Source organism: Branchiostoma lanceolatum, chromosome 18 (genome assembly GCF_035083965.1).
Source record: "Branchiostoma lanceolatum isolate klBraLanc5 chromosome 18, klBraLanc5.hap2, whole genome shotgun sequence".
NCBI classification, from domain to species: Eukaryota; Metazoa; Chordata; class Leptocardii; order Amphioxiformes; family Branchiostomatidae; genus Branchiostoma; species Branchiostoma lanceolatum.
In genome coordinates, this window is record NC_089739.1 from 15,950,621 (window position 1) to 15,976,933 (window position 26,313).

The 26,313-nt window shown below is 40.1% G+C and overlaps 1 protein-coding gene across 5 annotated transcripts; it reads right to left on the bottom strand.

The window, feature by feature from the left end:
• Positions 1–822: 822 nt before the first annotated feature.
• Positions 823–21,679, bottom strand: LOC136424400 (alpha-tocopherol transfer protein-like). 5 transcript variants are annotated; one of them, XM_066412987.1, is made up of 8 exons: positions 15,488–15,587; positions 14,138–14,309; positions 12,858–13,330; positions 12,248–12,324; positions 11,963–12,079; positions 11,349–11,459; positions 9,643–9,832; positions 823–5,883 (listed from the first exon to the last, which is right to left on the bottom strand). In XM_066412987.1, exons 3-8 carry the CDS (start codon positions 13,237–13,239, stop codon positions 5,807–5,809), a joined length of 954 nt encoding a protein of 317 aa, XP_066269084.1. In that variant the 5' UTR covers positions 13,240–13,330; positions 14,138–14,309; positions 15,488–15,587; the 3' UTR covers positions 823–5,806. The 5 variants fall into 5 exon arrangements, with proteins under 5 accessions (XP_066269084.1, XP_066269083.1, XP_066269085.1 ...); XM_066412986.1 differs by lacking the exons at positions 14,138–14,309; positions 15,488–15,587 and adding an exon at positions 21,551–21,679; XM_066412988.1 differs by lacking the exons at positions 14,138–14,309; positions 15,488–15,587 and adding an exon at positions 18,779–18,846.
• Between the last annotated feature and the right edge of the window lie 4,634 nt (positions 21,680–26,313).

Consider the following 26,313-nt stretch of genomic DNA (forward strand, 5'->3'; position numbering starts at 1 on the left):
AATTATGCAAATAAGGTTTTCATTTGCATAGCTTTTATCTATCAATGTCCCCTTATTTCTCAGTTACATATGTTGCATTTGTGAACTGTTGTACCATTGAATGGACTGGGTTTATAACATTTCTCCATTAATTATGCAAATCAGATTCTGATTCTGTGGGGCCCCTGGGAATATTTGACCCAGTTTCGAAACTAACATGGTTACAGCATGCCTAGAATGGAAATATAGATTTTCCTCATTACTTATGCAAATTAAGTCCCAATTTGCATAATTTGCACTTCATTGTGTACATCTCTGTCTAAGCTAACTGCATATCAAATAACACGGAAATCTGTCTTTTGTTCAGTTATTCTCCTTGGAAGATTTTGACAAAACGCCAATGCAGTTCCAGTGTCACATACCAGGGGGCCCAAAATCGACCTTGACCTTTGTTCTCCCAAGACCTACCCAAATACCAAATATCATTACAATCCATCCAGACGAGTTATGCTGACTACAAGCATCCGGACACACACACAAACACACACACACAAACACGCTAAAAACAATATCTCCTTGAAAAAATCTCAATTTTTCATGGAGATTATAATAATAATATAAATGATGACAGTGAATGCCGTCTGACCATTTACAAAACTCGTTGCTTGAGTAACTTTGTATTGAGTATCCTATTTTGCAGACACCTACCCACAAACCAAATGTCATAAAGTTCCATCCACAACTTCCCAAGTTAGGTTGTCCATAAACAAACAGCCACATCCACAAACAATGGCGGAAACATAATCTTCTTCAATGGCAAAAATTCTTCAGACAACTCCCAAGTGGTAACAATGACATTTATAAAAAATGTAGTTTCTCTAGTGAGGACTCAAGCACATTTGCATATAAATATTGTATAGTACTGCTGATCTGTCCTTTAGTGCAGACTGCTAAACCAAAGGTAATATCATGGCTCTGGTATTTTCCATTATTGGGCAGTAGAAAAAGAACTGTAACAAGCTTTAAACAAGCAGACATATTCTTCAGAGACAACTTGCAAAGACCACCCAATATTAACTGTATAAAATTCTCCTCCAGCTGCACATTTGGTTAACAGTCCACGACCTCTGCTGGAGCATGATGGGAAAGAGTTATGAGTCAAAGGATCCGGGAGTACGCAGTATTATTTTAAATTTACAATATCCATTCCTTCCTTTGTAGCATAGTACAAAAACGTATGAAAATGCAAAGTGATCTGAGCTGTACAAGACTATTTCAGGACATGAAGTGTACAAAGGCTTTCATTTGAATTTGTAGTAACAACTATGATTATATGATTATCATTATGTACATGACATTGGCTTTGCAGATACAAAATTAGTAGTAACTAGCAAATATATACAGCCTATCTTTGACAGGATTGATGGGATTCTTCAAGACTTTGTACCAGCAATTGTCTTTAAAAACTGCAGCTTCAAAAATACAGTACACTGGAAGGACAGAGTATGTAGTGAATGCAGTACATTTACATAGTGCAATACATTTCATAGAGCAGAATCGTCAACATACATCAGTTCAGCTGGACATACATTGTATTTCTTTACCTGCACACACTTACATGTACATGTTATTTCCACAATTAATATTTTACATCTTAAATACAAATTTGACTGAAGTATGTGCAATTGATGTGAACACAGTTTCCTATTTGAAACATCAATACAATCAAGGACCATGGTGTCTGTAGCCGTGATTTGAGTCCACGTTTAGCCAAGAATGTCTGGCAAGGGCTTCCTACTCAGTCCATTCACCCACTTGTGGAGGAACCCGAGTGTCCAATGCATTCAGACATATATCAGCTTTTCACCTGTTCCACTAAATCTGTGACCTAAAACCCTATAACTAATCAATGAAACTCGTCTAAGAATGAAAATTTTAAAATAGAGTGACACATAGACAATGATGTTACAAAATGCATACATTTCTTACAGACACACAACATTGTTGAAGGAAGACATGTAATGTACCTGGCTCCCAAATATCAACGTAATCTTGAGACATGAAGAAATGTTTTCCAAATGTTCTTGTAAAATGGAAATACAGAATAGACTAGAAAGGCAACAATTTTGAGAAAATGCAGGATATTTCCCTCCTATTAATAAAGGAAGTATGAAACGTCATTGTTGTTTATTCAAGCTATTTATATGATTGTCCAATATGAAGTCCCTACCATCTACCAGAAACGAAATATGAAGTTTCTGCTTCAATTATGCAAATGAGGTCCTCATTATCATAACAATCATTCTGTTGAATTCACCTTCTCTAATACTACATATATGAAGTTACTGCATAGATTACGCAAATGAGGTCCTCATCAGCATAAAGTACATTCCATTGTATTCATCTTTCCTAAAGGTACCTTCACCTCCAGTATGACATCCCTAGCATTTACTGTAAAGGAAATACGGTATGAAGTTTCTGTATAAATCATGCAAATGAGGTCCCCATAAGCATAACACACATTCCATTGATTTTGCATCCATAAAGCTACCTACATCTCCAATGACATCCATAGTATTTACCATAAGGCCACACCAACTTAATCTTATGGATGACATCCGCGCGCGCATTGATTTTCGCCTGTTGTCAAAAAATAAAAAAATCACCTCCTCCAAGGCTACACGGAACTCCAGAACTTGCTGACTTAGATTGGCGCAAAAGGCTAGCATTGTGACGGCTTATCAGAAAACTGGGGCGTATTTGTAGATTGGTATGCCATCGATGTTGGCTAGGGGGATTTTGCGTTTGCAAAGTTGTATAAGAGGATCGCGGCGGCCAGCGAGTATTGCCCAGACAATTTCAAACACGACCTATCCAGAGTGGCTCTCACACGTTTCTTTTGCAATAATGAGAGACATGGGAGAGGAATTGAGGGATTGGCAGAGGTCTCGGTGAGATTTGTGAGCGTAAACCATGGAATGCTTAATATGAGTTCAATGCCATGTATGTTGAAACTGCCCTTATGGGTGTATATGAGTATTCTCATCACAGTCATATATCATCCACAGTCCTTGGAGCCAAATACCTTCTAATAGTATACTTCTTTGGTCGTTCTTGTCAATATATTAAAAATCAATCACTTGCGCTGAGTCTGCTATGATGAATAAGACAACCTACATGTACCTCCTACAAATAAACTGTGTTCTGTGGTTCAATTCGCAATACCAGCTTTGTACTAGTAGTCCTGTGGTTTAGCAGCATTTTTTTTTTTTGCTGGATTTTCTTTTTTTCGCCCGCGCGCATTAGTTTTGGGGTCTCCAGAGGATGTCATCCATAAAATCAAGTTGGTGTGGCCTAAGGAAAATTCAAGTTTCTGCATAAGTTATGCAAATTAGGCCCTCATTAGCTTAATACACATTCCATTGTATTCACCTTTCCCAAAGCTACCTACACCTCCAATATGACACCCTTAGCATTTAACTGCATTAATAGAGCTATCTACCTAATGTTTTTTTTGGAAGAATAAGAAAAAAGAGGAACATGCCAGCAAAAACTATATATTTCCCCCAAACCCTATACAGGGTATAAGGAGGGAAATGTAAAAAGCACACACAAGTCCATAATTGCCTTCGCCATAGGCAGAAGGATATATTTTAGGACGGGATTTGTGGAGTGATGGTGTTGGCGATATAACTCTTGATGCCATTGACGGATGTTGTTGATTTTTGGTTGGTAAGTTTCTGTTGGGGAGACGAAGGTCAAGTTTGAAGATGGGTCTTCTGGGGGGTTCCTTTGGTCAGTCCAGAACGTATCCCGATTAGGATATGTCATAAATGTCAAAAATGTTGGTGCTGCAGTGGACCTTTTGTGTTTGTCAGTTTGCTTGTTGGTGGCATAACTCGAGAGAAATTAAACGGATCGTGATGAAATTTAGTAGGTTGTTGGGGGTTGGGAAAACAAAGGTCAAGTTCGAAGATGGGTCTTCTGGGGGTTCCTGCGGTACTACAGGTGGCATTTTTTATCTAGATTTTGGTGGATAACTCAAGCAGGGTTTGGTGGATCTTAATTGTTTGGGGCAGGTAGAAACGATTAGTGATGATTAACATAATGAGATGCATTCTATGCAAATCAGGTCCTTCTTTACATGATTAATGAGGAAAAGTTGAAATTCCCTTTCAATGTGCCATTTTTTGGATGACGACATATATACGAGGACATCTATATACGAGGCCACCGTACCATATGGACAGTGACAGGTTGGGATATTGGGGCCAACATGTGGGCAGTACTTTTCACAATGGCGCTTCAAGACATATGAACTGAGAACTGTGGCATAGAGAGGAAAACCAATTAATAGACGGATTATGTAAATAAGGACATAATTTGCTTAATTGATGAGAAAATGCTATGATTCCAAAGTTGTAAATGACGACAATTTGATACTTGCATTTGGAAGTTAAATGAATGTGAACATCATCATACATTAAGTATGCAATCCATAACACACCTTTCAAACAAATCTTTCATACAAGTTAACACCATTCGGCGAAGATATGGGATCGCCGAACTCGTTTTGACACTTTTTCCTGCTGTGGGTTGCCATCCTTGTCTGTTCCTTTGGGATATATGATTAATGGTTAATTACCTGCCACAAGTGTCCTTTTTGAACTGAAGATTACAACTTTCATTTTGAATCCAAAATTTCCACAAACATTTCAGAACATTGCAAGCTTGGTGTGTCAAATCTATTTCAAATCTACTCTTCTCTTACTCATCATTCCTCCCTTTGTTACGTTTTACTCACTCAATCATCTTCCTTGCTTTTCAGTCCTTTGTTATGTTTGATTTTTATAATAAAGTGTGTTGTAAAGTCAGCTTCCATTCGTGTTACTGTAACCTGTCAAATTGTCTTAACAACATCAAAGGACAGTATACATAAACATGTAAGTTGTAACTCAACAAGTATATGCACTTTATAAAAAGGAAATGAAATGCTACAAAAAGGTGGTTAATATACTGTGGTAGCTGTCTTGATGCAAGGTGGCAATATCAAGTATCACTGAAAGAATACAAGGAGAATCTTCTGTCAGCACAACACCTTTCGAATGGAACTATGATGAGTCATGTGAAAGAACAATTTTATCCAGAATACATCTAAATGTACAAATGGCAGTATATTAAATGATGATTATGTACAAAATACAGCTAAAAGTAGAACTATCATGGATGTCCCATAAAAGAGAACATACATGTAGGGGTGTCGGGACATAGGCAAGTCCCCAACTGGCTTGATTTTCACTGACAAGATGTTTCCCTATAAGGACGTTTTGGCATGACAAGATGACCCATAACTCTGACCTCAACCTCAACCCTAGCAAAATTCTAACCCTAATTCTAACCCTAACCTAGACCCTATAGATTATAAACAAAAAATACACCTTAACCTGGGAGACTTACAGCTACATACACATGTAGTCTCTAGTTTTGAACTGTTCTGGGAATCACCCACATCTTTGGCATAGTCACCATCGTCCCAAGTTAGATACTAAAGTAACTGTAAATGTATGTAAATTACATGACCATTTTGTCTACAGGCAGAATTATTCTTGTTGCACATTAGATATCACAACTTAGATATCACAATGACTTATTGTGTGAATGCAAAAACACATAACAGCTGTCATTGTCACTACAAATTCTGATCTTTCTCACAGATGATATCAGGTACATGTATATTACAAATGCTTACTATTTTCGTATGTAAAACTATGATACAACAGAATACTGCAAGAGGACAAAGGAAATATAGCACAGAGTCTTCATGTACTCATCCACACTTCCAGTAGAAAAAGGAGGAGCGCAGCCACTGCTTCATACAGCTGTCCTGCCTCGCTCTGCCAACATCTATTACATATAGGGGAGAGAAGAAAGAGAAGAGAAACTTAACCTCATTGGTTGGCTGTTGGAGTGAACTTCTTCCCAAGCACAGCTATCTACCATCCAAAAATTGTGACCATAGCTTGTCCAGAACAGGAGATATCTAAACCGAAAGTTATACTGCAGTAACATGAAAAGCTGCCAGGGGGCCAAAATCTTAAGTCATTTCTTCAGTAGGACATGACCTAAGGCCTAGGAAAAAACATGTTGTGTTTCCATTTATCCGACCCTAGAAAAACCTGCAGACCCTAGCCTTTTTGGATGGGTCGAATGCTGGCATACAAGGGACATCAAATTTTCAATCTGACATCTAAAGTGTTGTAGAAAAGTTTTCCATGTTGTCCTCAGTCCTGTTCCAATAGGAAATTGTGCTATTACATGTTTATCCATGTATCAATATAATTATGATGTTGCAAATGCTGCTATCCCAATGCATTTCAGGTTTTTTTTTTAAACTGTATTTGTAGGCTTTAGGCAGATCTAAAAGAAAGAAAAGAAAGAAAAGAGAATCCCTACCTACTGACCCTGACTTTTTTTCTGGTCCGTAATTGGAAACACAACATTAATCTTCATAGACCTAACTGGCCCATAACCACATACCAGATTTCATGACAATCCATCCATAGCTTCTTGAGTTACATGTTCAACCACATACACTGTATACATATTACATGTACATAGTACATTCTCTACCAAAAACATAGCCTTCTTGGCCAAGGTAATAAAACATTCATCTGCCCTTGATTTGCACAGTGAAGTGATTTGTAAATATACTTCTGTTCTGGACATAGTGTGGTCTCTCAAACACATACCAATTATAGCAAACACACACACAATATGCATTTATACACACCCACACGTGCACACATATTACATAGCCTCCTTCGCAGACTTCCTATGAACAGCGGTCTTTATATGGGGGGGGGGCAAGGTTCTCTAAAGGGAGTTGTGTAGCCAAGGGAGTTGTTGGCCGAGGGACGCTGTTCATATCCCACCCATAAACACCGCTGTTCATAGGAAGTCTGCAAAGGAGGCTACATATTACATAGATTACACACAAACACATATATCACATTACACTCACTCACACAGACACACACACACATGTATTACATACACACAAACACATATTAAATATATTCACACACAAAAACAGTATCATAATTGAAAACAATTATCTCCTCTACTTGCTGAAGATGAATGATGACACAGACACAGATTCACACCAAAACATGATTGGTAATGACAATACAAACATAAAGTCATGATACTGTGATGTAGAAAGTCATGACATTGTGATATACATTGTTTGTATGTTGTATGACAGTTATCCAACACCTCTAGCCCTAGCTGAACTGCCAGGAAGTTAATTACCAGGAATTCAGATTGAAAAAGATGACTGAACATTAGAGTCACTGTATATCATAATTGGTGGAAAAGATGGCCCATCTTAATAATAGTATGTAAATTAATAGCACATTGATGAAGGTTAGACATCCAGGTAATGAGATACGCCAGATGACCATTACTTGACTAACAGTCATTTGGCTTAAATTAATAGTAGTCTCAGGAATAGTCTGTGCCGATGTGTTCCAGTCAGGTGTACCTAATTATACTACTGTAACAGTAACAGTGGGCATTTACACCTATTAGTAACTGTAACAGTCTTCAAAAATGTGTGGTTTATAGACTCTTGCTCATTGAAATTGAGCAGTATTTCCAACAATTACAAGCTGGTGCTATAGATCCGAATAGTTTTCTGACATTCTGAAAACTGGAAGAAGTTTTTTAAAATGGTATGTTTAATGTCACTTGTTAACCAGCTTTCCAGACGAAAGGTGGTTCAAGAATGGCTGTAAGTGTAACATGCATGACATACATGTACTTAACCAGCGTTTAAGGCGCTCAATTTCTTACTATTGGGTAGGCCAACTACTCTCTCTTCGCAGCCAGGGGCTGAATTGCGAGGAGCGCCCAATTGGCGGGGCTAGATTGTAAGGGTCTGGAGCGGCTGCCATTCATTGAGGTCTTTTGTTATGTTTAGCCATACCTAGTATGGCTCAACATATTGTTTTTACTCAGGTTTCTTCTTCTCCTTCTGTCAAATCTTCAAATCGATTCATCTCTGTCATTTTTTGACCAAATGACCTGAAATTTGGTACCAAGGTAGTGTAGGCAAATACCACCGGCCGTTTTTTTTCTTCATTTTTTCGATATTGACATTGAAAGTGATTTCACTGAGGTTTTTATGACCAATAATGCATATCTTGGCCTCCTGCGCCCTGGTATTTCAACCGAATGACCTGAAATTTGCTGTAGATGTGCCTTGAACAAATATTTAAAGGACTACATTCCCATTTTTGGCATACATCTCTTCAAAACGATTTATTTTGGGCTTTTTTGACAATATTTGCCACTTCTGTCACTTTCAATACTACATACAGTGTTGGAAGTGACAGCCAATGGGAGCACTGCATTAAAAAATGCGACCACCTGATTGGCCAATTGAGTTAACAATTGTGACATTCTTTTGACAATTGAGTTAAAAATTGTGACATTCTGCAATATTGCAGAACACTGAAAAAAAGTATTTCTACCACTGTATAATACTGCGTAATGTAAAAAAAAAGAAGAAAACTATCAGTTAACATAGGGGTGCAGGTCTACATGTACAAGCAGGCCATTTCTAATGTGCACACTCAGGTCAAGGTGCATCATATTACTATGCACAAAGTTGTTTTGCAAAAGAGAACCAGTTAAAAAACTGATTTAAGACATAACAGAATAAACTCCCCAAAGTTAAAACTAAAGCCAAATCCTTCACACCAAAGTCACAAAACACTGATGCATGCAAATGAGATGGGCAGTCCTTGAAATGCCGTGAATGTATCTTATCTTGTTTATCTTGTTCAATTTTTTTCATAGTTACTGTTTCTTCATTATGTTTAGCCATACCATAGGTATACTAAACATGCAGTAACTGTGTTTGCTGTTGCCTTTCTAGTTTACAATGCATTTTGTATTAATAAGCATTGCCATATTATAATAATCAAACAAAGTTGCCACTGCATATAGTGTGTACTATGTTATTATCAATGACAAACGATCTAATATATATATTATACAATAGTCATGTAAATGAACTTACATGTACATAACCAATGCAGAAAGAGCTGTTAATAAGAATATGTATAAAATGTGACTCAGTATGATGCTCCAATCAACAAAGTTTAAAAAACAAAGCAAACAGCCACAAAAAAGATTCACAAAGTTAGTCACGTATTACGTGGATTAACCAAAAGGGGAAAACCATTGACCTTGGTTAAACATGCAATAAACAGATAACAAGTGGGACCAACAGAAAGATTAGTATGCTGCAGTACCATGATACAATGGATAATAACATCATCATTAAGTACTAACGTTTATTAGATAATACTAAATGATTTCTTAGAACAACAGCGAGACTAGAAATTAAATATTAATGCAAAAACAGACAATGGTGTCTTATTCATTCAACTGTTGTCTACAATATTCTAATGCAATTATCTTCTTTATGTTTCTCCAATGATGGAGTGTGTGTGTATAAGGTATAAGGTCCAGTATATTTGTTGTCGACCCTTTGACATCAGCTCCCTTGCAGGGCTGTGATGGTTCAGTCTGTGTTCAGCTTGCGGAAGGAGCCCACCATACCTGCCATAGTAGCATCTCCCACTAAGCTCTTACCTAGTTCCCCCATCTTCAACATGCCAAACTTGTTACTCTCCACCATTGCATCTTCATAGCTCTGTAACTTCTCCTTCCATTCCTTGGCCATTTCCTCCAGCGGACCTCCATCTCCCCCGAGCTCCGTGGGTAGGACCTCGGTGCCTGTCAGCGCATGTAGGGTCTCATACACATTACCGTGCATCCTTATCTGTAATACATACAGCAGCTATGATACACTGTATCATAATAATAGTAGAAACATTTATGGTACAACTTGATGTTTTAAAGGGACGTATTGTAAAATTTGGTGGGCAAAAACGGCAAATAGTAAGAATGTGAAAAATCTACATTCAGATTCACATTCGTAACTTATTTGTTACTTACATATTCCGGTCATTTTGTCACATTTCCATCATCAATAAACGACGAAAACGCAAAACGAGCAAAATCGGGCTTATTTGCATATCATTTAGCGGCCCCCATTTTATAATATGCAAATAAGCCAGCGTAGAACGCTAAGAAATAACCGAATCGACCATTGCGGTAGGAGATGGAGCGTCACAGGAAAACCACCACAAGTGAACAAACTTCAGAACGTCGCACGTTCGATCGCGTGTTCGGTGGTTCGTCGGAATGTAGGACAAAATGGCGGACATTAGTCAAGCAGCGGGGGGTAAGGTATATAATTTTTTTTCAAGACGTTCGCACAACACTAGAAAGTCGCATCCATACGTGATGAATATTGCTGTGCAGTGTTATAACTTAAAGGTAGATTCAACTAATGATGTAGAAAAATAAGCCAAAACAGCGAATTTTGTTTTCTGTTCCGATCACAATATGCCCCTTTAAAATGTATGCTTTAAATAACTGACCCATGGTCAGATGGCTGGAGCTAAAGGCAAGCTACAGGCAAATCATGGGGGCCTGGCACTGGACCGTCTTTTTCCCGAATGCCCACAAATCCCTACTGAAAAGTGCTGCATAAAATCAAATCTTTTTGCTAGGTTGTGCTCCTATTTGTTAATCCTGAGTTTCAAGTAAATTCATTGATCCAAAGTGACATAAATCCAACATGACCATTTCATTTCTGTCTTTTTAGCAAATGCCCACGTACATGTACATCCTTTTAGTGAATGACCAGACTGAGTTTATTTGCCAAAATATCCACCATCTTGCAACGGGTGCTAAAGGTTCAACTTCCTTGAATGACAGTCTTATCGACCCTGCTAAGTTTCCGTGCTGTACACGTTCATGCTTCTAAGTGGAATTTTTGTGTGCACAATGTCTGGTGCAGGGCCTGCACCATACATTCTGCACACAAAAATACTGCAGGGACTTCGCGGCCTCTATGTAAACATTTGAAAATGGCACTCCTTGACCCTGGTCATATCACTAAATTGTGGGGGGTTCTTTAACTACTGTGCACCACTGATTTTGCGAAAAAAATGGGACTTAAGAAGCCATTTGAGATGCAGTAATGTAAATGTTGGTAATAGTTATGCTGTCTAAAATGACACCATTTTCCATGGTGTATGTAATATTTGACATTAAAGCACCTCAACTTGGATACCATAACACGTTACATGTGTCATGTTCTGAGTCGATCCTGTCAAGTCGACCTCCTGTCAAAAATGACCTGGTCCCATAGGTGGTCGTCTTGAGCAGGTTTGACTGTACATTAATGTTGGAATGTAGTGGGTCATCATACAAAACTCCAAACTCACCCTTTGCTTCAATTTCTCCTTCATGAAGGGACGAATGACAGCAAAGATGCCGTCCAGAACGGCTGACTCGTTCACAAAGTGCATGCCCTTAATTCTAGCTGGGAAGGCCTCCTGTGGTGGTACCATACATCAAATACAAATTAAAGGATGCTGAGACAATAGCTATTTCACAAGCTATTTCTTTACTGTGTTGCAATCTTCTCATAGTTTACACATAAATGAGCAGGGGAACTGATCTTCAATGTAGATATTACCAAGTAGATAAGTGTAGTATCACATCGGAAAATGATATGTTCTACCTGTCGGAGGCAGTAGGCAGTTTGTCACACAAAGCTATTTGTACTCACTACTCTGCACATGTACGTTAGACTGATATACTTTTTTTCTTCTTCTTTTTGTTCCTTTCTTTAATGTTTTAAACAATTGAAGAGAACTGCAAAGGATCATCTCTATCATCTGTGTCTACTTGATGACAAGCATCAGATCTTCCAGATTGTTTAAAAAGACGTCAAATCTACAGTAACAAACAAGCATTTAGAACAGATACAAATCATTTTGTGACCTTCAACAAGTGTTTCTACAGACTTGTATATGACTCCATTTTGAAGACTAACCTGAATGATGTTGGTCATTGTGCTGGCATACCTCGGGCCAATGTGGTAGGCATGGTTTGCTGTAAGGCCGGACGCTTCCATAATGACCATCAGACCATTGACTTGTGTCTCTTCATCCTTAGGAATCACAGGGAACACATGCCCACAAAATTACACATGGAGTACAATCTGTAAGTCCTCTGCTACAATGTATACTACAATCTGAAATCTGAATATTTCTGAGCAAAATTACAGTTACTGTAGTAAAGCATTCTTTCACTGCACAATTCTATTATAATATCTTACCTCTATAACTTTCTCCATGGACAGAATGAGGGTTCTGGCGTTGTCATAGATAGGCCAGGCGGCTGGGTCCCACTTTCCTGGACAGGTGTGAGGTTATAGAATAGCACAGTCTAGTCCAGGACATCATTTCATTCTTATCATCATGTCACAGTTTAACTTTATTTCTTTCAAGCAGATATTCCTACCTTTCATGTTGGTCAATGAACTAGTGGACTAGGACTAGGACCGTGGCAGACAGAAAGAAACCTTTGACAGCTAAGGATGCTTGCGATGAATTGGACAAAGTGGAGAGAATTGAAGAAAGACTGATTGCAGCGGCAGAGTGTCCAGACTACTGCAGCAGCAGAATGCAGTGGACTACTACTAATGAACAAGCCATAATTTGTTATAAAGAGCTGTGACGGATTGTTTTGTATTAGTTGAGTAAAAAAAGCTTGTTCAACATGTTCCTAACTTGAGTTCTGATCAATCACACACTCACAACATTGTATATCTCCATTATCATGTCATGATTTCTCCTTTTGTCTTCATTGGAAATGTGATGTTCATGCATGAGTGTGACGAGAACAATGTAAAATATATCTAACCACAAGCAATGTTGAAAATTCACCTGGCCTGAAGATAAGCAGCTTCCTCCCTTCCTTGTCCCTGCCTGGCAGTGCTGTGACAATGGACTTGTCCAGCACATGTGTTATTGCTGATGGTAGAAATTTCTCAAAGATCTCAGGAGTATTGGCCCTAACTTGGTAATAGTTTTCTAACAATTTAAAGGCACGGTCATAGTCAAACTTCCTCGCCCGTAAGAAACGTAGCAGGAAACCATCGTCTGTGCGGGCATTCAAGTCGGGCCGGGCGCTGATCATGTCCCGCAGTGCTTGGATGTCGCGGTCCCTCCAGGCTGACTTCTCGTTCAGTTCAGTTTCTGCCTTCTTCTGCAGAGCAGGGCTGAGGGTGCACACGTACTTCTCCTGCGGTGTCTTGATGTCGGCCATTGTCCTCAGTGGTACAGAGACGAGCCAGGAGGAACACAGGGCAAAGGTCAGACCTACCTTCCCAACTGGTGTTTTCTGGTCATGATGGAGGCTGAAATGGCAGACAAGTCAATTAGGATATTAGAATCACATGTGTGGGCGGAAAAATATGGTGGGCAAAAACAAACAAGATACCTACACTCACATCCAGTTCAACGTCTTCCATCTACATTTCAAAATTTGAAGACCTTAAAGTGCATAAAAAGAATTGAATCGATAAAACATGGTACCACAAGCAACAAGACTAGTCTCATATTCCTGTATTCAACACTTCAGTATGTAGCATTGGTGTTAACATTAAAATCATTATACTATCTATAGAAAGAATAAGAATGAGCATTTCTATAACAAGGAAAAGTACTATATACATGTTGGTCACATCTTTATTCATATCTCCATTCATTCATGATGATACCAGAGCACACCTCTATTCATGTCTTTATCTGCAAAGCAGTAGCTTTGTTTAATAGATTCCCTGACTCCGAAGACAAGGTGGCTTTAAAACTGACAATCATTTGATGATGAAATACAAACAGTTCATTGTACAGAAGTATTAAAAAAATACTTAAAAGTTAATAATGGCGTTCCTAATTATATATGATAACAGGTCGTGTGGCCTAAACTTGCTAGACGAGTGACTGAGCACACATGTACATGTACATGGCTGAACAAAAGTCACATTCCCTTCTAATTACCCAACATCTATTGCAAACCAGTCGGCAATGATGTTACTATTTTCCTTACTACCTTTAGTTGATCAGCACAGTATGGTCGTGCGGCCATATAAAATAGCAATGCTTGTGATTATAGAAGAAACAAAGTACTGTGAAGTTTTTCCAACACAAAGAAGAAAACTCACCATGAAGTTTTGGTCGGAACTCCGACCTTCCTCAGCTGTCTGATTCATTGCGCTGAACGCCGGGAAGCCGGAAATATGATGGTGGAAGATTCCATCTTTCCGCCTCTTTTGCTTCACTGCTGACGTCATCACACCTCCGGCTTCCCGGCGTTCAGCGCAGTGAATCAGACAGCTGAGGAAGGTCCGAGTTCCGAGCGAAATTTCATGGTGAGTTCCCCTCTTGGATCAAAGCTCAAAACTTCACAACATGTACTCTACCAACACAGATCATGAGCTTTCATTCAAAGAAACTAAAATGTTGTGACTGTAAAATATCAACAGGACAATGACAATCATAGTGATTATCATATGATATTGTAATTTCGTAATAATTCCCTTGTCAAATGTAATTCATTCCGAGAGGTATTTTCATGAGAGTAGTGTAGAAGTACATGTATAGGGCTTGAAATACTGGGTGCATGTGCACTTTCGTGCACCCAAAATTGGAGCTGCACCTAATTCTATGAGATATAATACTACTGCAACAATGATCTCGACAAAGAAGACCACACAAATTAATAAAACAAAGCCTTCTTGGCAAAAGTACATATTTCATTACAATTTCATTACAATGTTTGTAATGCACTCATCAGAGAATTCTTAAATCTGAATCAAAATGTTTCTAGCGAATTAATGAGATTGCCCCCTTCTTTACTTTAGTAGTAGTAGAATAGTAAAATAACATGATTGCAAATAGGAGTTATCAGAACTTTTCCAACTATCACATATTCTGACATAAAATCTTTTCAGAACTGAATAATGTGATAAATTATCACGTCTTAATGTAAGGATTTCTCCATCTCCTCTATCTCACTGCCATACTATGTACATGTACTATAAAGTCATGACATGCAGCATTCAACTTGGAAATTGCAGTGGCACAAGCGCAATAAATGCTTCAATTTCTGAAAAACATTTAGTATTTTGCTCCCGGTAGTCCTGCGTACTGTACATTGTATGTAGCAGGGGAGAAGGACTTGCACAATTGGGACAGTAGTCTGAAAAGTTTGTACAGTAACAGTACTTCGTTGAGGGGGAGGGGGCGACAGGCTGACCAAGTGTTAGCAGGTGAGATGAGATTGCAGAGAAGTGACCATGTAAACCGAGAAATTGAATATACTACATGACCAATTCAAGAACAGCATTAACAGTAACTGGATCTTACTAAGTTGGTGACCTGATATCCCTTTCTCCACAGCCACTAAATACAAGTCCCTTCAGCAGCAAAAGTCATGAAGTCCACAGGGACCAGATGAAGAAGTTCCATTTAGTGGCATGGAGTAAGACCATGGGCCTTTAGAAACAACTCACCTGTTAGAATATGTACAGGAAACACACTTTGTGCAGCAAGTTGGAGAACAGATTGCACAAACCTGACTGTTGCCTGTGCTGACGTGGCAAGTCAACAAAAGAGGGTGTTGACACAACACCTGGGGCCTTGTGGGAAGGTCATAGCCTGGATACCAGACTGTTTCCCGAGGGCTTACACAGGCCAAACGTCAGGAACCAAGTCAGGACTTGAAAAAAAATATATCTCGCTTCTATTCTCCATTTTGTTCTAAACCATCTATAAAACCTTCCATAGATCGTGAAATTTGCACTGAAAAAAGACGAAAACATTGCTGTTTTGGGGTTTCCGGGACTGAGCTTTTGAGTTTACTAGTGACAGTATATAATTTTGCTTGTATATTTGTGCTATGGTTGAGATCTTTGAGTGGTACAGGTAGATAGCCCTTGGGACAAAGAGTAATTTGTGTAGGTTTGGCCCCCCTGGGCGGCTTTCTCAGAGCTGCAGGTGCTAATTTTGTTTTTGAAATACAGTCAAACCTGTATTAGCGGTCACCTTTACATAGCGGCCACCTGCCCATAGTGGTCACTTTTTGTCGGTCCCTTGGATTTTTCCCATTGACGTAAGCATTAAGAATTTGTCTATAGCGGTCACTGTCCAACGCGGTCGCGGCCACACGGTTTTCGGTCCCGCGGGTCTGGAAACACTGCCGATAACGGTCCCGGCGCATGGTGGCCGCAAGATTTCTTTCAAATCTCGGCAGAAAAATATTGTCATTATCCTTTTTTTCATAGCGGTGTTACCCATGAAAATTTTGTCTATGGTCTTATTTGCCCCTAGTGAGGGTTTTGAATTTCCAAAACCGCTAAGACGCCAGAAATGTGCAGACAAAGAGAGCCTCTTGCGCGCGGTACATGTTGGCGACGCTTTGTTTACTTCGGTTACTTCACTAGTAGTAGCATGGGCGAGCAGTTTGTTATAGATTATACAGACGCCTTTTATCCTCTACAAAAAGTTTTTAAAGTCATCAATTCTTTGTTTATGTGTTCTCTTTATTCAAAGAACTTCATTGACGAAATAAGTTTACATATTGTACTATCTAAACGTAGAGTAAAATCATACCCCACACCTACATTACAGTAGACTATCCCAATGACCCTATGACCTCAGGCGCCATTTTGTTTTTCCCCGCCGTCAAGGAATCCAACCCAAACAGGCTGATCGTACCGTGATATTCCGCAATTTTTTGCCGATAAATGATGTCATCGCGCAATTGAAAATGACACGGTTGTCTTCGGCAACATTTTAAGTCGCATGTGCCCCGGTTTGGGGGCGGATCGATGGATCAACTTGGACTTAAATAATATGATTGTGGAAAAATCGGGACCGACCAAAAGCAGTCATCTTGAGCGGCGATCGTGGTCTTGTGGAAGTGGTCAGTAGACCAAGTTTGACTGTACACTGTACATGTATAGTAATACTATGTGAATAAATGTTTCTCAGTGTGGCACTTATTGCTCGTGGTCAAAATCAACCGTTTCTTTAGAGCGGCCACCTGTCCATAGCGGTCAATTTTGGCCAGTCCCTTGAGTGACCGCTATAGGCAGGTTTGACTGTATACCACATGTACACGTAGACAGAAAATACTTGAAACCAAGGACAGAATCTGGAAATCACAACGGAAATCATATTCAGACTGATCAATGAAAAATTCAGGTCGGCAAGTTAGTTAGAAGGATATACACAAGACTAAAAAGTATTTTCTACTAGTAGTAGGTCTCATTCATATTACTCCAAGTGTGCAGTCTAAAAGAATCCGTACTAAAAAAATAAACAACTGCATAAACCAGTGGGTTTATATCAGTGGGAAATTCCCTTTCAGCCAGCAAGACTGATCTCAAGCGTCAAACTGATGAAAGCTTGTTGGTACTGTTGATGAAAGATATTAGCAGGTAAAGTTCGGCAGCCACGCATGAGGTCGGACGTGCTGCATTGTGGGTGGTGCGGTCATGCGCTTACAGCATTAGCAAGTGCTTTTTGTGGGGTGTAGCTAAGTGCAACTTGTAATTGCCATAAACAGAGATTGTATATATGTAGTGTAGTTGTAGGCAATTTTTTCGGTATGCCTAAATACCTTACCCGACCTCACCCGAGTCTAAAATGCAGTGGATACGGGGCAGGGACATTATTTGACATTCAAGATACGTTAGATATGCAATTATGAATGAAGAACAAGCAGCAAACTCTAGGTATTTACCAGTTTTTATAAGTTACTCCGCTCGTTTCCAAGATAGAAGGGTGATACGTGCCATTTTGAGTATCAAGACATGGTCACGGAAAAAGTCAATAGTGCAGTCAAAATAGGTCAGATCAAGCATGTAAATGTGTCTCCGGTTTCGTGACAAGTTCACCAATCTCCTACAGTGTTTCAGAGGAACCAAACTTTTGTCAGAAACGAGATTTTTCGAGTCAAAGTTGATCTATTTTCTGCTGGGTTTTCCACGGTTTCGCCATTGTTTTCAACCCAAATACGCACCATATGGGGGTTTCCCGGCACCGGTTAGAGGGTTACGGGACCACTGTCTTATCCGATATATGCAAATATCACTACTAAAATAGATGCAAATATCATCACATTTATTGAGCAACATTCTTACAATGGCGCAGCTGTAGATATACGGAGAGTGATGCAGAATGGAGAACTTTTCCATACAGACCCCAACAGTGACTATTCAATATGGCGGCCAGAAATTCCTTCTATCTTGGAAACGAGCATAGTAACTTATAAAAACTGGCAAATACTTAAGAGTTTGCTGCTTTTTTTGCATTCATAATTGCATATTTAACGTATCCAGAAGGTCAAATAATGTCCCTGCCCCGTATCCGCTGCATTTTAGACTCGGATGAGGTCGGGTGAGGTCGGATGAGGTCGGGTGAGGTCGGGTGAGGTCGGATGAGGTCGGGTGAGGTCGGGTGAGGTGTTTAGGCACACCCCAATCTTTTTGATGATCTAGGGATATTAATGTTCTCAACATACTATGAATGACATTGGTGCATTTCCTATAGCTTCATTATAAAGTTGCCCATGTAAAACATGTACACATATTGTAACATGTAACCTATGGGGCGAAAAAAAGTCATGAATGAGACCTTAGATGATTATCCTGCTACTATCCTACTGATGCAATTTGGAGAATTGTCGGGGACACATTTTTACAAAGTAACATTTCTGCGGATTAAGATTCCCATGGATTAACAGGGACATTCTGGCATTCCATTGGGACTAGAATTCCTGGCATTCCATTAGGACTTACAATGTCCTAAGCTAACATCCCCGAGGACAGTCCTGGTCTCCTGGTCTGTGGACAGTCACGTTCCTGAGGTCTACCTGTTAATTTTACGGGGTAAAAAACATAAGTGTACAAAGGATGTTCTTGCATTGTAATTGTGTGTGCTCTGTCTAATGGTAAGTGGATAAGTATGAAGTTATAATTTGTATTTGTTGATTTTGCCTCACATCTTGGTAGTCCCTGCCTCACATATAGTGTTGATATAAACAGCAGTCCTGGCAAAGTAGAATAGTCATTGTGGTGGTGGGAACCCAAGCAGTGGGCACCAAGTGTTGTTTTTAGTTGTCTGTGATCAAATTGGTGTTTGTCCTGGTGGTGGGGTGTGTATGGTGTCTTTTTTCATTGCCAATCTTGTTGGCTTTGAAAGAGAATAGCTCCAGAAAGGATTCACTGATACCTTAAAAGATTATTTATAAATATAATCAAATGCTTATCATGTAAATCAGGCGATAATTTGCATACTGTCCTTCTTGACTTGTTTACAGTAACTTAGCAACATAAAGTCACTAGAGTAGTAGACCTAAAACTTCATCATTGCAAAAATTTGATTACTAACATCTCAGACAATGATGTTTCTTCCCACCGTTAAAATTAGATGCTGTAAACTACTCCCCTTTTCCACCAACCGCTGAAATTACCAACTGCAATATTAAATGGCTTTAATGTACTTAATGAGGAAAGTTTACAAATTCCCTGCATGATAGGACATGTGACATATGAAGCTGAGAAAGAGAAATATTGACAGATATGAATTATGAAAATGAAGACTTAATGTTTAAGTCCTGAATGACGTGAATCTGACCCTGTGGCATTTGAATAACACACACTACAAATAGCTGAATCTGGCCCTGTGTCATATAAAGGCACTCGTCATAATACGCCTTGAATATTTGGGCCCCCCTCTTCATGATACGCCTTGATTATACCTGCCCCCCTATAGTAAAGAGAGGCAGCAAGTCACCTCCCCCCCAAATATGTTAGCCCCCCCCCCTGAAAAAAATTGCAAGCTGAAACCCTTGTGTATCTTTTCACTAATAGAAGGCCTTTGTCCAATTTATTTTCTTAATTTCATCTTTTCTCAAGTTGATTCTTTCCTGCACAAAGTTTTCTGTGCGTGAAAACTAAACATTTGAAAATCATTTGAAAATCACTTGAAAATTGAAAGACAAGATTTTGAACTGTAGAATGCAACAATTGGACACTTAATTCCATTTTGTGTCATCTTATTCAAACATTTAAGCTTAAAATTACAAAAAGGTTTTAAATCCCTTGGGAGTCAGCTTACATATTCTTTAGGGGCCTAAAATTCAAACCAAAAATTCAGGAAACTGATGTAAAATCACTAATGGGGTGACATTTTTCTGACTAAGAATTTTGTAACTTGCACATTTTCTGACACATTTCATGAACTGCAAAATTTTCACACGCAAATTTCTCACACACACAAAACCCCAACCCAGCCTGACCACAACCCAGGTGTACCTCCAACACAACATACTACTATGATACTAATTACATATAGCTTTCATCTGCGCTGTCTGTGGCAAACACTGCAAGAGTAAAGCTGGACTCGTCGCTCACGGACGAGCCCACCGACGCTGAACTGATCGTCCGGCAGGATGAAAAGGAACTGATGATGATAGATGGTATGTATGTATGTATGTGACGCTGAGACAAGGGGTAGTTGAGAAGGAGACAGAACAAAAAAATTCATGGCCGTTTCAAGTTCGGAGTGAAGTGGCCACCACTAAAATCGCAAACATACAACCTCTGCAAAAATGTCAGCATTTACAGTATCTGTTAACTGTGTGTAACAAGGCTAAATGAATGACGTTGACATGATTTTCCACCAGTTATTATGAAAAAATCAGCCCACACTTCTAAAAAGCACAGTTAACTTTTAGGCAATGATAATGTAACATGCAATCACCAACCGTAGTGGTTACAGACACAATGAGCCTAAGGCTCATGTTTATGGGGAATTCTGAAGGGCCCGAGAGAAAGCACCCATCTCAAGTGGGAATCTTGTGGAGGTAGCAGGTTGGACTGCATGATACTACTAAAGTACTAGTAGCATAATGTAATCGATTCTTCTGTTGATTTTCTTATTGCCACATATGTCATTCCTCTGTAGCTTTAGGAATGACAGGATTTAACACAATGGTGCATTCAATAACGACTGCGAGAAGTTGTTGACAATATTCGACAAGCAACAATCAAGCAAGCATATTTTTACTGGCCAAATTGAGTAAAATGATGATTCAAATGTAATTTTTTATCTCAGTTTTGTATCATCATATTTTACAAGCCGAATAAACGAAACTTCCGTATTCATTCAATACCGGGAAATATCAAATTTGGCGGCAACGCCCCCTCAAATTTGTCATATGGACCTTCAACTTTCAAGTTGGAGCCAAGGAGGAGCCACATTTTGTAAGTCTTCTTACAGTCTATTTACGTTAACATGCCGTATTGTGTATACAATGTAGTATGCGATACAAGTGGCGTATATTGTAATAAGCGAGCAGAAGCTGGAAAACATCAGAAAATTATGTAAACATTTCCCCTCTGGCGCTTCGATAGGGTTGGCTTGCAAAATGTACGAACAGCCACTAGAAGGGGCACAATACAGCCAACTTCGCATCTTCTTATGAACGCACAGGCTATGTGAGCCATCAAGTCGTGTACTTACAATCTCCAAGCACAGCAGTATATTGTTAAAGTCAGAAAAATCACCTGTAGGAGCGCAACAGCTTGACAGCTCTTCAACCTGCCGCCATCTTGAAACTACTGCGGTGCACCATGGGATGCGCACACCTGTCGGTGAGGTGAGAGGTCAGATGACGTCATAGCGCCCTGCAGGTCAGTCCGACCCCAGGTCACCGGGAACGTGAATCAGCTCTTCTGAAGCTGCGACGCAGCGTACTGGTTTTGGTTCAGCTCGTTGTGTGTTCAATTCGAAACTCAAGACTGGGTCATGATTACCTTCGTCGACGAAGTTTCGTCGAGAAGGTTATTCGTTGATGCTTGTCTGTGTGTCTGTTAGTGAACAGAATAAGTCGAGAACGCCTGGATGGTTTTAGCCTGGAATCCATACCCTCGGTGCCTCCCCGATATCTCTACGGCACTGTGAGTGACCCTCACCCGCCCTGACAGCTTAGCCCGCCCGGGGTGTTGTTTACGGCCTTGGATTAATTAGTTCGGCACCGACGGGCGGCGGAAAAGTAGGAACGCAGCGGAAGTGGGGTGTAGCGGAAGTAGGATGGCAGCCAGAGGTAGAAAGGCCATCAGAAACTGACTGGCCCGGTAAAACACCACTAAGCCGACCCTAGAGACTGGGACCAGGCTAGGATGGTTTGTTGTCGTAGTTGGTGTGTCGGTGTGTATGTGGGAAATCTCAAGATGATTAGATTTTGGGCGAAGTGTTTTGCATAATTAACGAGAAAAGTGTAAAAATGTGTTATATTGTATGCTGAAGTATGTGTACGTGTTGGCTGTGTTGTTTCAAGGCGTCATGGATAAGGGTAGGGGTCCTGAGGGGTCATGTTGAAGGCAGGAAACGTCAGTTACTCGGACAAATTGGCTGTCAGCCAGCTGTAAGCATTGGTAAGGTAGTCTCCAAGCAGACCTATGGGTTGGCTATAGCAGGGGCAGGTTTTGCTTCAGACTTTGAAAGGGAATTACTCAAGAAGGGCTTGGTGGATGGTCATAAATTTTTGTAAGTACATAGCTTGAGTGCTGATGTACATGATTAGATACTTATTATGCAAATCAGTATCTAATTTGCATAATTAATGAGGAAAGTTTATACATCCATCAATTTCCATGATAGGACTCTCAAACATGTGACATATGTAACTGTGGAAGAGGGAAATATTAATAGATAGCAGCTTTGCAAATGAGAACCTCATTGACATAATTAATGAGAAAAACTATAACTCGAGATGGTCTTGATGGATGGTCATGATTTTTGGTATGTAGATAGCTTACGTGATGCTTTGTATGATTGGATGATAATTATGCAAATCAAATTCTAACTCGCATAATTAATGAGGCAATTTTAAAAATCTGCTGTGTTCCATGATATGACTATTCAAATATGTGACATTTGTAACTAAGGAAGAGAGGAATGTTGATAGATAGGAAATATGCAAATGTGGGCCTAATTAGCATAATTAATGAGAAACTACTATAATTCCATACTAGTAAATGACGGCAATTTCATACTTGTGGCATTAGGAAGTTGTGTGAATGTGAACACCATTGAATCAAATTATGCTAATAAGGAGGGAGCTTCTTTGCATAATTGATGATAAATGTTAGCATAACCTTCTTTGTTAAGCTCATAGTCATAACAAGGAGGTTTGGACAACTTATGTTATTTGGGTGAAGAGGATCAACTGGTATGATTGATGATTGATGAAAAACACTCCTAATACGTCAGTCATAAAGGTCAAAATCATTTGGCGAAGGTATGAGGTCGTAGAACTCTTGTTTGTTATGAAATTTTGTATGTGACGGTAGTACTAGTAGTAAATGAGGTATCGGAGAAACCTGGCGATTATGGGCATCCCAGCAAGTTTTTCAATTCTACTCGGAAGTTAGAAACTTTACAGAAGTTAGAAACATTACAAAATTTAACGTTAACCTTCCATGTCAGTTGTTGAACAACACTAGAACGGCTAGATGGATTGGTTTCATATTTCGTATGATGGTAGGGTGTGACAAAAACTGGGAATGATTACATTTGGGGCCCCTAGCGGCTTCCCTAGGTTCTACAACAGAAAGCCTGGTTTTGCTACATCGTGTTCTGGACACGATGTTTGGGTTGTAGCATATAAAACCTCCTTGATTGTAACGTTAGATAGCTCGCGTGCTCGGAAAGAAGTGACATAAGGTTGGGCCCACTAGCGCCTAGTTCTGGAATTGTAGGGGCTTTTTTGTCAAAATTTTCCAAAGACAATAAATAACTCAAGAAAGGAATGATGAATTTTCATGATTTTTGTATGTAGGTAGCTTAGATGTACAAGATGAAATACAAATTATGCATAATAGGGGGGCATTTGCATACTTATGAGAACATTCTAACATACTAGTAGCAGTTTTTCAACGTATCTCTTGTCCCGGACATGATATGGTCTTGACGTTTGGTTGGCAGATACTGAGATAGCTTTTGATGTCAAGAGAATGTGCACGTGGGGCAGGGTTGGGCCCCCTAAATTTGATGCTGAATGTCCCGCTTTGGCAGGGGTGTCCCTGTGGTTTAGTGGTCTTCGCTTCTGTTACTAGCCACATCTGGTTCAATTACTTGGACAAGGGGAGCATTTAGTCATACCAAAGACTTTATAAAGATGGTACATACTTCTGAAACAGTATGGAAGTTAAACACACTCCACTGCCAGTGGACTAGCACCCCACTGCAGTGATTGCACCACAGTGTGGCCCAGGCCTAGGGCTATGAAATGGAGATGGGCACCGCCCTATACACCTTATGTGACTTGACTATCATTTGTCTGCAGACTACTTTAACAAGTTATGTGCATTTTGTTATGATCTATGTTCTTCAAGTTGAGCGCTATAAGGAAGCGGACGATAATGGGTAAACCGAGCAATGTTCTTCATCATACATGCTTACACGGCGTTAAACATTCGGAGAAAAGGTTATAGAACATGCATGGTCCTTTTTAGAAGGGCTGATATTTCTTTGCATGGGTTCAACATTTGGCTCTGTTTCAAAATAAATGATGTTTTGAATACATTGGACGATAATTGGTAGCGCTGCGTTACATGTGTGTGGCTGGACAGAGAATGGTGTCCCTCTATCTCGCCCCATCAGTGAGGTTGCCTCTACCAAACGCTGTCACTCTATCAGTGCAACAGCTGCCTCCACGCCTTCATCCAACAGTGTAATCTACTCTCATCTGTGAACAACACATTCCTCCGCACACCGTTCCATTCACGACGCTGATGTCACCACCGCAAACGGGCTTGGCGCTGATCTGAATGTTGGACACTAGCAGGGAAATTTCGGCGCTTTTTTTACAACCCACTGACGTAAGTGTAAGAGAAAAGACCTGTACCCGTATGGGCAATGTAAGTACATATGAAGGTCCATAAGTACATATGGAGGCTATTCCTATTCACCATGATTACATATCATCTGAAGTATCTACTTACGTTTAATACGAAGCGAAGCATTTGCATAAACAGAATATTTCATGGGGGTATGCGGTCTCCGAACTCTTGTCAATGTTGCAGGTTTGCAAAGTTTTGATGATCAGAAAAACTTTAGCACTAGAATGTTCTTTATAATTTGCTTAATCATTCACATGGTGATTCTTTTTCTGACACATAAGTCGTTTTTGTCGAAAGGTTTCTATGAGTTTTATCGTACGCAAACATGCCGAATTTTGCGCATTATTTTTTGACGCCAAATCCGAAGTGTGTTTTTTGGCACACATTTTACAGATTGGCCAAAGTGGATCGATGGTCGTCACTCCATCGTCAGGGATGGTCGTGTAAAGTGCCTTTCCCAAGGGCACAGCCGTCGGGGCATGGCGGGTTCGAACCCGGGACCTAATTGGTTCTGACTCTGAGTCCAACGCTCTAACCGTTACGCCGCGCCGACGCATTATGTGGCTTGTAAATTAAAGGCCATCCTTTTATGCCATACACCGTTTCACGCAAAATCTAGGGGATGGGAGAAAGGTAGTCTGTATAACGCAAACTCCAGCTGTCCGGGGGTTTCTCTCCCCTCCCCGCGTTGGGAGCCGATTACAGGACGGCGAGCGGTCACAGGAGGCTTGATTGAATTCAGGCTAGGAGAGAGGGACCATTCATTTTTCAGGAGGTTGGTCATTCATCTCATATGATGTTGAGGGTCTGGGAAGAGAGTGGCCATTCGTTTCACATAAACTAGAGGATGGGAGAAAGGGGCCGTTCATTTCACATGGTTTCCATTTAGAATGGGGTAACCGCCTCTTTCACATTGGGTTAACTGACTGTGTCGAGAGGGACCATCCATTTCACAAGGGGTCAAGGGCCTGGGAAAAGAGGCACCATTCATATCACATTGGGTTAAGGGCCTGGGAAGAGAACCATATATTTCTCAAGAGGTCATGGGTTTGGGAAGGGAGGGACCGTTAATTTCACCTTGGGTCTGTGTAGAGAGGTGCCAGCCATTTCATTTATGATGAAGGATCAGAGAAAGGAGGCAGCATCCATTTTACATGGGGTTTGAGGTTCTGGGAATGTAAAGGGACCATCCATTTCACGTGGGTTAAGGGTCCGGGAAGGGAGGGACCATCCATTTTACATGAGGTTAAGGTCCGGGAAGGGGGCCATCCATTTCACAGAGACTTTAGAGGATGGGACCATGCATTTTTAAAGGTCAGGTTGAGGGGAGAGGGGAATCCATTTCACGTCAGAGTGAGGATGTGGGGAGAGGGAACATCAATTTCTCGTCAGAGTGAGGATGTGGGGAGAGGGAACATCCATTT